Below are 10,424 nucleotides of genomic sequence, written 5' to 3'. Positions count from 1 at the left end.
TTATGGTACAAATGAACATGATCAAATTTAGATCAATCGACGATCTAAAATGGAGGTTTCCGACGCTGTTGGAAATTAGAAATAAAAATTGAATTATCGAGGGAACGGCAGAACTTTTCAATACATCTAACATTTACCTATTATACTTATCTACTATTGTATTTCAAAGTGTACACGCAAGAGTTATCAGGCAAAAGTCAATGAAAGAACTAATGTGCAATTATTTACTCTTTATCAGAGCTATTAAATCTTACTTGAAAGGAAAATAAAAATTAACAATAATTAAAAATAATATACGAAACTTAATTTCATCTTATGCAAAGATTGAATCATTTTTAACAATAATCCTTTTCATCTTGGACAGCGATAAAACAATTTGGATTTTAATATTAATTGCAATTTTAAATATCGTAGCTTTCTCACTCACTGACATCGTGAGTCATAGATGGTAGAGCCGAATTATTTCACGACATAGCAGTATTTGCTCTCAGAATTGTTCTCATTTCGATTACCCTTGAATGCATAGTTAGCACGCTATGAAGAGAAATCTGTGTTTCTGATGTAATCGATAAACTAAAATTATCTAAGAGATTATACATTTCAGAGAAGGGACAGATTATTTCATTCAATATATATTTATATTTCATCGCTTAAATAAATTGACAATCTATAATTATCTCAGATTAACCACCATGTTACTCAAAATATGCATGTCGATAATCGCTTTTCAAATATCTTACTTAAATATTACCCGACGCTGTCATTGCTAGTCTAATCTCAATTGTGAAGAATCGTTCCTTTAAATATAACTTTTCCGTTAGATAATCGATGGTGTTCTTTATTATTCTTGTTGAAGTAAACACTTGTATCAGCAATGTTTTTCCATCGTATCAGCTAATTTAGATACATTTTAGCGACGAAGGAAAAATTCAGACGTTTTCTCTTGAATCTTTTAGAACAGTAAAGCGACAGATCCATTGCGCCGCGCCGTTTACTTGCAAAAGTAGGACGTTGCGAAATTTGCTTCTAGGGATACTCTAGGCGTCCCTTTCCCATGTTGCCTTTGATTGATAGTGTGTACTTGTCAAGGAATGCATGGGTATTTGAAAAATATATTGCGATTATGACTACCGATAAAAATGTTTCGTGGCTATATAGGGTATATAATCATGCTGAAAGTATACTATAATCTATAATGATTACAGGATAATTAACTGTATTGTGTAAATTATGCAATAATTATGTTGATGTATGCGTGAGAGTAAAGATTTTGTCTAACACGTTGAATGCCATGGGAGTCACCGGTGACCAGCGCATCAAGATTAATAGAAATACATAATTTGAACAAATGTATGACGAAATTAATGCAGTTAACAAACATATAAAAATAGTTTTATTTATACATGAAATATAGATCTATTATGTGTGTCGAACATAGGAAAAACCGCTTTTACTTTAGTGAACAATAATCCTAAGAAACGTTTGAAAGATGTTTGATGGCAATTAAGGACCTTGACAGTAAAGTAACACATGTTAAATATTGTGACGGTCCTTTAGGTTTATGGTAGGTCCTGTGACGTAACAATATAAAACAATTATTTAGCAATGCAAAAAAACAACGAGATAATTGATAATCGGAAAAAATAGATGAATCGAGCAAAATTGCACTACAGCGCTACAGAGTCACCGGTAATCTCAGTGAGATAAATTTATTAATGATGATTATACACCGAAACATATCTCTTGTAGGTAATATTTCAACATTATATGTATCGCATAATAAAAAATTCATCGTGGCGCCACGGCCAAACTTTATGAAACTGGCGTGGAATTCAACGTGTTAATTATATTTTCGTTATCGTGTATGAACCACAATTGAATAATTTACACGTTTAATATTTCAAGTAAAAATTATATACGGCTAAAAAATTTAATATTAACGATGGTACTTTAGAAATATTCGAGACGAAGATGGAAAAATTATAAGATAGAACGGACGGGGAAGTAACGAAACGCGCAATGTGAAAAATGATATGAACAGCGTGAACGACCTTTTCATAGCCTGAGCAAGTCAAGAAACTTTCGTTACGATTAAACGTTCATGGGACATAAGTAACTCGTGACTGGAAGATTATTTTTTGCTTCATGAATGATTAAAACGGGTAATTGCTATAGCATTCTTTATTACAAAAAAGTAGGATAAAATTCCATATATTCATCTGATAGATTTAATCATAAACAATGATTTAACTGTTATTATTTAATTTCATACCTCGGTAAAATTTATGATTGACAACTGGATGGTATTTATGAAAGGCAATGTGTAGTAATATCTTCTTAAATGTATATGAAATATTTAGAATGACAAAAATAAGACAAGGAATGAATTAAGCTTTCTGTGTAATTTCATCTTTAAGTAGCTAGCTGCTGTCAAGAATCTTAAAAAAGTATTCCACCTGTATACAATTATAATGAATATACATACATACATAAATTATATATTTAATACGTAAATATAAAAATACTTATGAAAATTAATTTTACCTCTAATATTCCATCTTCCGGTAAGTCAGAACAATGTACAGCATTTTGTACCTTTGTCTTTCCGTACTTTGCTCGAAGAGTATCTGGTCTCACTTGCCGTGCAATATCCTATTATACAATAATACGTATATGTATATAGTATCACATAGAAAGTAAAATAAAGGAAAAAATGACAAAAATTCTTATTATCTATATATATTTACTGGATCCATAGGTCCGCACAATTTTCTAAATTCTCCTTGGACATCATGTTTTTCTTCTTTATGTTTTATTTCCATAACAATACATGGTCCTGATTGTAGTTCTCCTACCATGGCCTGAAAACAAGATTATTGACACTTCTTAAAAAACACATTACTGTAGTATCGGGGAAAAACCCTGGGGAAAATCGCAATGAACTACAAGTAGAAAAGGAAGTTCTACTACAACTACAACAACTACAAGTATTAAATTCTAATTAAATAGTTATAGTTCTCGGTTTTCAATCATAATAAATAGATCTATATAATAAATAAAGATCACTAATCCGTGATTTCTATATTACTAATCTAAACGTACCGCATAATCGGGAAGAACCCCCTTATAAACTTCTAAAAATTCCTCCGCGTCAAATAGATTGACAAAAAATTGTTGTACAGCAGAGATAGTATAACCAGCTTTTTGCACATCATCGATAATATTTCCTATAACCAGTAAAGTATAAAATAGTACTTGTTGAAAAAATTATTTATCGTTTAAAAGCATAATTCTCAGTACCAATTAGTTTAGCTTGGACGACATGTGGTTTAATAATACAGCAAGTACAATTTTCTAATGTTGCTGTATTCACTGGTCCCTTTTTACCACTTTTTGGATTAGGGAAGAAAAATTGTAATTCCTAGAAAGAAATATAAAAGAAATAAATCCAAGTATTTGCATTACCTTATTATAAACATTAAAGAATAACAAACTTTTTCTGCTGTTTCCTCATTGTCAGAACCATATACCGCATTGACAATATTATCTTTACCATAACATGCTCTGAGGGAAGATGGGGCTTTTGCAACAGCTTCCCTGGGATCTTCCGGTCCCATCACTTCTTGCCAACGTGTAATTGCATGATCACCTAATAGTTCTAAAGCTACAATAGGACCAGAAGTGAGATAATTCACTATATACCTAATAAAAGATACAAGAAATAGTATTTGTATATCAAATTTAAAAATGTATTTAGCATCAGAACATATCGTACGCTATATTGGGCTCCTCTTTATCTCGATATAAGTCTGTTGCCTCTTCTTGCGATAATCTGACCATTTTAATATTGGCAATATGAAATTGAGAGGCAATTATATGTTTTAATATTTCTCCTAACTTATCAACAACAGTAGGTTTCACCATTGCAAATGTTCTAAAACAAAGAGAAACTCATAGCAAATTTTAATAAGTATCAGTGAAAGTACTGACAGAAATAACGGTGTACTTTTGCATTTTTGTTTGCAATTTTATTCGTGTAGTACAATCCGCATAATCTGTTATCCTTATACTCCTTGAAAATATTGTTACAGTGGCACCTACATAAAAATCTTTTGCCTGAATTCCTTCGCATTTTGTCCTTCTTAGAAATGTTTTCCTGTTTTTTATATCAAACTGAATATTTTAAAAAATACATAATTAAAATTATATTTTTAAAATTATTACGAATTTAAAGTTTATAACAAACATACCAATTCAACCGTATTATCGAATGGATAATAATATAGATAAAACTTCTTTAAAACGCAGGCTATTTTGTCGTACCATTCAGCTTCGAAAATATATTTTTCATTATGGTCCACCGACATTGTTTCAGTTAAATTTATTTTACTAATAAAACCTACAGGTCGAACTTTCAAATTATGTGAGGTTATGTTCCAAATGCATCACCAGCTTTATGCCAAAATTATTTGTACAGTTATGATACATTTGTATAATTATACATTACTATAGAAACTATGATTATTTATACTTTTAACACGTTTCCATAACAACATGATAATAATCACTTATCAGCTGATTAATTTGTATTCATATTTACACGTCTACTGTATGTATGTATAGTATGTATACGATTTGTCGATGCATACGATCATTGATTAACTCTTCTGTGATATAGAATACGAATTGTATAAATATTTCAGACGTCTAAAATAGGAGTATGTACATAGTGTTAGAGAAGGAATTTCATCTCTGACAGTATATAAAATTCCGGTATACTCGCTGTTGTCCGACTTTAATCATTGACTAACTTGACAGCTGTCGATATAGCAGTTTTCGTAAACGTATGAATTTTTAAATTTCCGAATTTATTCACTACATATATATTACTTATTGTTCCAAAAAGTAATACTAAACGGTAATATATATCGAACAGTAAAAATCAAAATTTCGCTAAATTTACTATTTTCATAAAAAACAACTATCAACTAGTTTAATTTAAAAGCAGTGCATATCGAATTGGTTTATGAGAAATATGTATTACGCGTCCGTCTCTGTTATATTTTTATCAAATGCATATAAATTCACCGAAACTACTAACCTAATTCCCTAAACCATTATTAAGATATTTCTTCAAGAATATTTTTGATGGCGTATTAGCAATTAGTCACGAAATTTCTGCACGAGACCAGGACGGAATCGATCAAACTTATCTTGGTAACGTACAGTATCGCGATTCAGCTTTATTTCTGTAATTATAGGACAGAGGCAGTTGGACCCGCGTAACCAACAGACGCGGGCCACTGCATTGACAGCCGCGGGTAAAAACTAGCCTCTACGATTCTGTATGTAATTTGCGCGCGAGTGAAGTCACGTCGATTACATTTTATAATTAAATCCAGGGCCTCTCGTTTTCGTGGGCCGGCGGCAATCTAGCTGCTGTCTGAAACACTGAACGTGGCCGTAATTGGAATGTCCACATGAAGCTGCTAAAGTTTTTGCTTCGTTATTTTCCGCCAGGTATGCCAACCGAGCGCCAGTTTCCACGAAATTAACGCGCGCCTGTACCTCCGACACCTCTAAAACGATATTTTCTCTTTTCTGTTGTTTTACAGGTCTCGCTTTGGAGTACACACAGGGCGGAGATGTCAAGACAAAAATGATCGATCTTCTGGATCTGTCTGCCGAGTAATTAAATCTTTTAATATTTCTTGTTAGCGTGTGCAGAGTTTCTAGAAATGAGCTTTCTTAGAAGTAATTTAACTGTTGCGATTCGCTAGAAAATCCTTCATCCTTTTATCCGCAGTTATTTTTACAAAGCAATCTGAAAATAAAGAAAAAGGCGAGCACTGAGTTGCGTTTCAAAGCTCTGTTATTACTCCAATCATTTACAATCCATCACAAAATAATCCGAAGAGCGAGCAAACACCTTAACGCTAAATATTGTTTTTAACTTCTTTAACTACATTCACAAAATTGTCCGAAGGAAGTAGAAGCTTAGCAATTTGGAGCGCGGTGAAACTTACAGTGTTCTAAAGAAAGAACAGACGTACAGTCGCGCGTCATAATTAAGCTCGTCGGATTATTCAAAAAGGAGGAAAAGGAAATCGCGTGGGTGTATAATTACTTGGCGGGAAGTAAGCGAGTGTGTACGTGTCGTTTTGCAGAACGGACATAAGAGCATTAGCGGAGAGTATAAAAGCGACCGAGCCCGTAATAACCGAAAGTGTAATGGAGCAGTTAGTGGAGACCCTGCAGAAGCTGCAAGCCAAAGTTTGCGAAACAAACGCCAAGCGCTACTACAAATACAAAACCTTGCAGACCCATCTTCTACCCCTTACGAATGTAGCGTTCGATAAACTAGGTAAAAGGTACTCCCGATTAAGATTGTTCCGTGCATTTCTCTTCTAAATTTCATTTTGCCGTTTATCGACTCTGCCATTCTGGATTTTATTCAAACAAAGATGTTATAGTTCTTTCTGTAAGTTTTTTATTTCTGCTTTATGATAATCGACGTCTACGATAACGTCTACGAGACTGGAAATGGTATCCTTTATAAGATTTTATTACAAAAGCAGCTCGTTTTTCTTGACAGAGAAACATTCGTTCTACTACGTTCATATTACTTATTTCATTGTTCGAACGAGTGGGATAAGCTTCTAAAAGTTTGACTATCTATCTTGGAAGTTTATATTCTCTGAAAAGCTTCCGCAACGAGGATAGCTCTTCTATTATCTGGGATTCTAATAATAAATCGTTAACAAAGTTTCTCGAAAATTACATAGTATCCAAAATAGCGTCTTTCTTTTTATTAAATACGTACCATGTTAATAAAAATCATCACGTTCGGTTCTTTTTCTTACTCGGTATATATATAAATAAGTATATATATTGATAATAACTTTTATATCGCTAAGAGTGAAATAAATTCTTTTACCAGATGCCTGACAGGCAGCTATGACCGAACGTGTAAAGTTTGGGACATTGACAGTGGAGCGGAGCTTCTTACTCTCGAAGGCCATAAGAATGTGGTCTACACCGTGTCCTTCAACAACCCAATTTCGTACGTCTCGTTGAAGCATTACTCTTAACAATTCATCTGTATCGCCGTCGACCGGAAACGAGGATACGTTCTTTCTCGTTCTCTCTTTGCCGATGAAATAATATCCTATCAAATTCGCTTTAGTCGCTTTCAGCGTACATTTTTCTGCACATACGTATAATTAATATTTGGATCGACTATAAGCAAAATATGCATAAGACGCGTTTTACAGAAAGTGCCAACAATTTTTTCAAATAATTAAAAATTATCTACGCGAAAAGAAACGTAACTTTTATCGTGTAAAAGAGAGATCGATATTTAATCTTCTTAAGAAATAAGCCAAGTAAAAAAGTTAAGCATCGTTCACAGAATAAATAATGGAATGAAAAGAAAAAGAAAAATACGGATATGACAAATAAAATTATAGTGTTAATTACAACTAATTACCCTTATTATCCACGACGTAATATTTGTTCCTTAGAGACAAAATCGTAACCGGATCCTTTGACAAGACAGCTAGGATTTGGTGTTCTCGAACAGGCCACTGTTTCCTAACCATGTGGGGACATAACGCTGGAATAACTGTCGCGAAATTCTCACCCAGTTACAACAAAATCGGGACGGCTTCCCTAGACACGACGTCAAAGATATTTGAGTTAACAACAGGTATATTTAAAACCATAAGTTAAAAAATAAAATAAAAATTCATATTGATATTAAATATGCCTACCTATTTTAAATAATTGTAACGTTCAAATCTTAGAATAACAACATAGTTGAACGTGGATACAAATTAATAATAAATTAGAATTGGTATTCTGAAATATTTGACATTTGTACGTAGAAGGAACATTTATTTAATAGGCGAGGAATTAGGAACGTTGAGGGGTCACACGGCAGAAATAATCGCTTTACATTTCAACAACGATGGGGCTCAAATGATAACAGGTTCTTTCGACGGTACTGTTAATATTTGGGATACGAGAACGTTCAGGTGAGCGCTGATTCTCCATTTCTCTTGTAAGAGTCCAATTCCTTGTTCATAAAAATTTGTATTTATGTAGAAATATCGCCGATATATTAATAATACTGGGTAATGTACAAAAACGACAAAGAAAGCAACAGATTTAAGTTAATCTCTCTCTCTCTCTCTCTCTCTCTCTCTTCCTCAATATTTTCTATTTCCTATTGCCTCTTCTATACATATAATTCCATATTTACTATTACTTCAGTCGCACAAGCGTTTTAATCGGTCATCGATCGGAATTATCAAATTGCGTCTATAACTTTGACTGCTCGTTAATCGCCTCGTCGTCCATGGACAAAACGGCCAAAGTTTGGGACACGAGGATGAATTCCTGCTTGGCCACTCTGCGAGGCCACGACGACGAGGTCCTGGACTTGACCTTCGACAACAACGGGAAAAAGTTGGCGACCGCGAGCAGCGACACCACTGCTCGAGTTTGGGATGTGAGCACCAATTTTCAGCAGTTAGCCTCGATGAGAGGCCACCGAGAAGAAGTCTCGAAAGGTGATTATCTTACAATGACAGACAAAAATATAATAAATTCTACTATTCACGAGTATTTTGTGCTATCACGAGTATAAAATCTATTTTATTATTTATTTATAAATTTATTATTTATTCGTAAATTTATTTTTCATTTATTCATAAATGTCTCGATAACCAAGGGCTAACGAAAGTTGAACGTAGACGTGAACATTATGCGAAGATATTTTTTGTTTTTCGATTCTATATATTTTCTGTCTTGAAACGTGTATCGTCTGTCGCGATGTAATATTTCTCTTGAATTACAAACTTTTCGTTTACAAAACTCAATTTTTGCCACAAATACTCTTATAACTCTTATCTAATTTGTATCGTATTTTTCATTTCCTTCGATCGAGGACAAAATTTGCTGGAAATTAAAGGGAAAATTGCTTTAGTCTGCTTCAGTCCAAATAGTCAACATCTGCTGACGTCATCGTTGGATGAGACGTCAAAATTATGGTCTTTGGAGAGTGGATGCTGTATACAAACGCTAGATGGTCACACAGACGATGTCTTCAGTTGCGCCTTTTCCTATAACGGCGATACTATTATCACGGCAAGCAAAGATAATACTTGCATGATTTGGAGATGACTCGATTGGTTCCAGGTGTGTCCTTAGCTTATAATTGTTATGTTGTTCATCGTTTATGTTGTATACTTTTATGCAATTTAAACGTTATTTACTTTGATTTTGTAAACCAGAGTTGAATATCTTTAAATCTGTTTATTCCTTTTAAGCGTACTTTTGTCTAAGGCGACCGTATTTTCTTTAAATTTGCTAAATTATACATGTCATTAGAGTTTTCTGGAAAGTTCATTATAATTCAAATATTTAAGATCTGAGAATTGCAAGTTTTATAGAATAAATTACATAGATGGAATTGTAACTTCCACAAATGTCTTTTAATTTTTATACATCTTGGCGTTGAAGCAAAAATAGTCGGGAATACTAAGCATAAAATTTTAAGCGAAAGTTCTTTATTGCAAATTATTATGAGAATCATTCAGTAGACATAAAGTAGATCATTCATTAATTTCTATTATAAAATTAATGTATTCTAGTTTTAAAATAAAATTTTCCGATTTACGGGATTTTCAATTATATAAACTAACTGAAGTAAGAAATCTCTAAATTCAATTAGTAGAAGGTTAATGACAGTTATTCGGTACGAAAATGTATTCGATGGTTCAAGAAAATTATCTTCTTCTCTCTCGGAACACGATAACTGTCATATGAAAATTACCAAGTTTCGATCAATTTCAGAAAACGATTGTGATTAATTCGCTTGGTAACTTTACTGGGATGGTGCATAAAGACGTTCGCGTGAATAATTGAGCGGTATGAAGCGTAGTATATATAACGAAAGCTTAAACGATCGATTTAATGATCGTACCAATTCAGGTACATCATCGTTCAATGTATGATCTAGTCTTTTCACTTATTAGCACAGTTACATAAGTACCATCAATCGGTACTGATTAGTTTTACATATTTCCGTTTGAGCTAATTAATATTTCACTGTTTCTGACCTAACAAGAGATAAATGTTTCAATTAAAAGATGTTAAATATATAAACACGCATCTAAATTGAAACATAGAAATACGCACTCAAGATGTTCTATCTGTGTAATGCGATAGCTTGAAATACCTTATACTTATTGTTGATGACAGAAAAAGTGTTAAAAAAAAAAAAATATTCAAAACAAACCTTCTTTACCTTGCGTATACTTTGTTGTAAACGAACAAAGTATAATATTTAAGATTCTTCGCCAGTACTCTTTTAAGTGGAATCAAATGTAAATTGAATGTCATGAGATTAGTAAGAGAAC

General features: G+C 32.9%; 2 protein-coding genes across 2 annotated transcripts; one reads left to right on the top strand and one right to left on the bottom strand.

Annotated features, from left to right (window-relative positions):
* Nucleotides 1–2,163: 2,163 nt before the first annotated feature.
* LOC126926588 (nucleoside diphosphate kinase 7) lies at nucleotides 2,164–4,777 on the bottom strand. The gene is made up of 9 exons (XM_050742959.1): nucleotides 4,251–4,777; nucleotides 4,007–4,173; nucleotides 3,776–3,934; nucleotides 3,495–3,702; nucleotides 3,301–3,421; nucleotides 3,103–3,227; nucleotides 2,748–2,861; nucleotides 2,545–2,652; nucleotides 2,164–2,456 (listed from the first exon to the last, which is right to left on the bottom strand). Exons 1-9 carry the CDS (start codon nucleotides 4,365–4,367, stop codon nucleotides 2,421–2,423), a joined length of 1,155 nt encoding a protein of 384 aa, XP_050598916.1. The 5' UTR covers nucleotides 4,368–4,777; the 3' UTR covers nucleotides 2,164–2,420.
* Nucleotides 4,778–4,957: 180 nt separating this feature from the next.
* On the top strand, nucleotides 4,958–9,516 carry LOC126926530 (dynein assembly factor with WDR repeat domains 1-like). Its single transcript, XM_050742866.1, has 8 exons — nucleotides 4,958–5,520; nucleotides 5,616–5,688; nucleotides 6,168–6,371; nucleotides 6,941–7,063; nucleotides 7,524–7,708; nucleotides 7,907–8,036; nucleotides 8,275–8,573; nucleotides 8,990–9,516. Exons 1-8 carry the CDS (start codon nucleotides 5,481–5,483, stop codon nucleotides 9,184–9,186), a joined length of 1,251 nt encoding a protein of 416 aa, XP_050598823.1. The 5' UTR covers nucleotides 4,958–5,480; the 3' UTR covers nucleotides 9,187–9,516.
* The last annotated feature ends 908 nt before the right edge of the window (nucleotides 9,517–10,424 follow it).

The sequence above is a fragment of the Bombus affinis genome, chromosome 2 (genome assembly GCF_024516045.1).
Source record: "Bombus affinis isolate iyBomAffi1 chromosome 2, iyBomAffi1.2, whole genome shotgun sequence".
NCBI lineage: Eukaryota > Metazoa > Arthropoda > Insecta > Hymenoptera > Apidae > Bombus > Bombus affinis.
The sequence above is the reverse complement of the archived record's forward strand: the minus strand, read 5'-3'. Positions and strand labels throughout refer to the sequence as shown.

What these genes read in the sequence shown, in the direction of transcription:
- LOC126926588 (XM_050742959.1), bottom strand. Translation starts at nt 4,367, where the DNA reads ATGTCGGTGGACCATAATGAAAAATATATTTTCGAAGCTGAATGGTAC. An exon ending in TTGCAAACAAAAATGCAAAA is followed by an intron (nt 3,935 to 4,006) that starts GTACACCGTTAT and finishes TCTTTGTTTTAG; the next exon opens with AACATTTGCAATGGTGAAAC. An exon ending in ATGAGGAAACAGCAGAAAAA is followed by an intron (nt 3,422 to 3,494) that starts GTTTGTTATTCT and finishes ATTTCTTTCTAG; the next exon opens with GAATTACAATTTTTCTTCCC.
- LOC126926530 (XM_050742866.1), top strand. Translation starts at nt 5,481, where the DNA reads ATGAAGCTGCTAAAGTTTTTGCTTCGTTATTTTCCGCCAG. An exon ending in TCCTTCAACAACCCAATTTC is followed by an intron (nt 7,064 to 7,523) that starts GTACGTCTCGTT and finishes TTTGTTCCTTAG; the next exon opens with AGACAAAATCGTAACCGGAT. An exon ending in CCGAGAAGAAGTCTCGAAAG is followed by an intron (nt 8,574 to 8,989) that starts GTGATTATCTTA and finishes AAATTGCTTTAG; the next exon opens with TCTGCTTCAGTCCAAATAGT.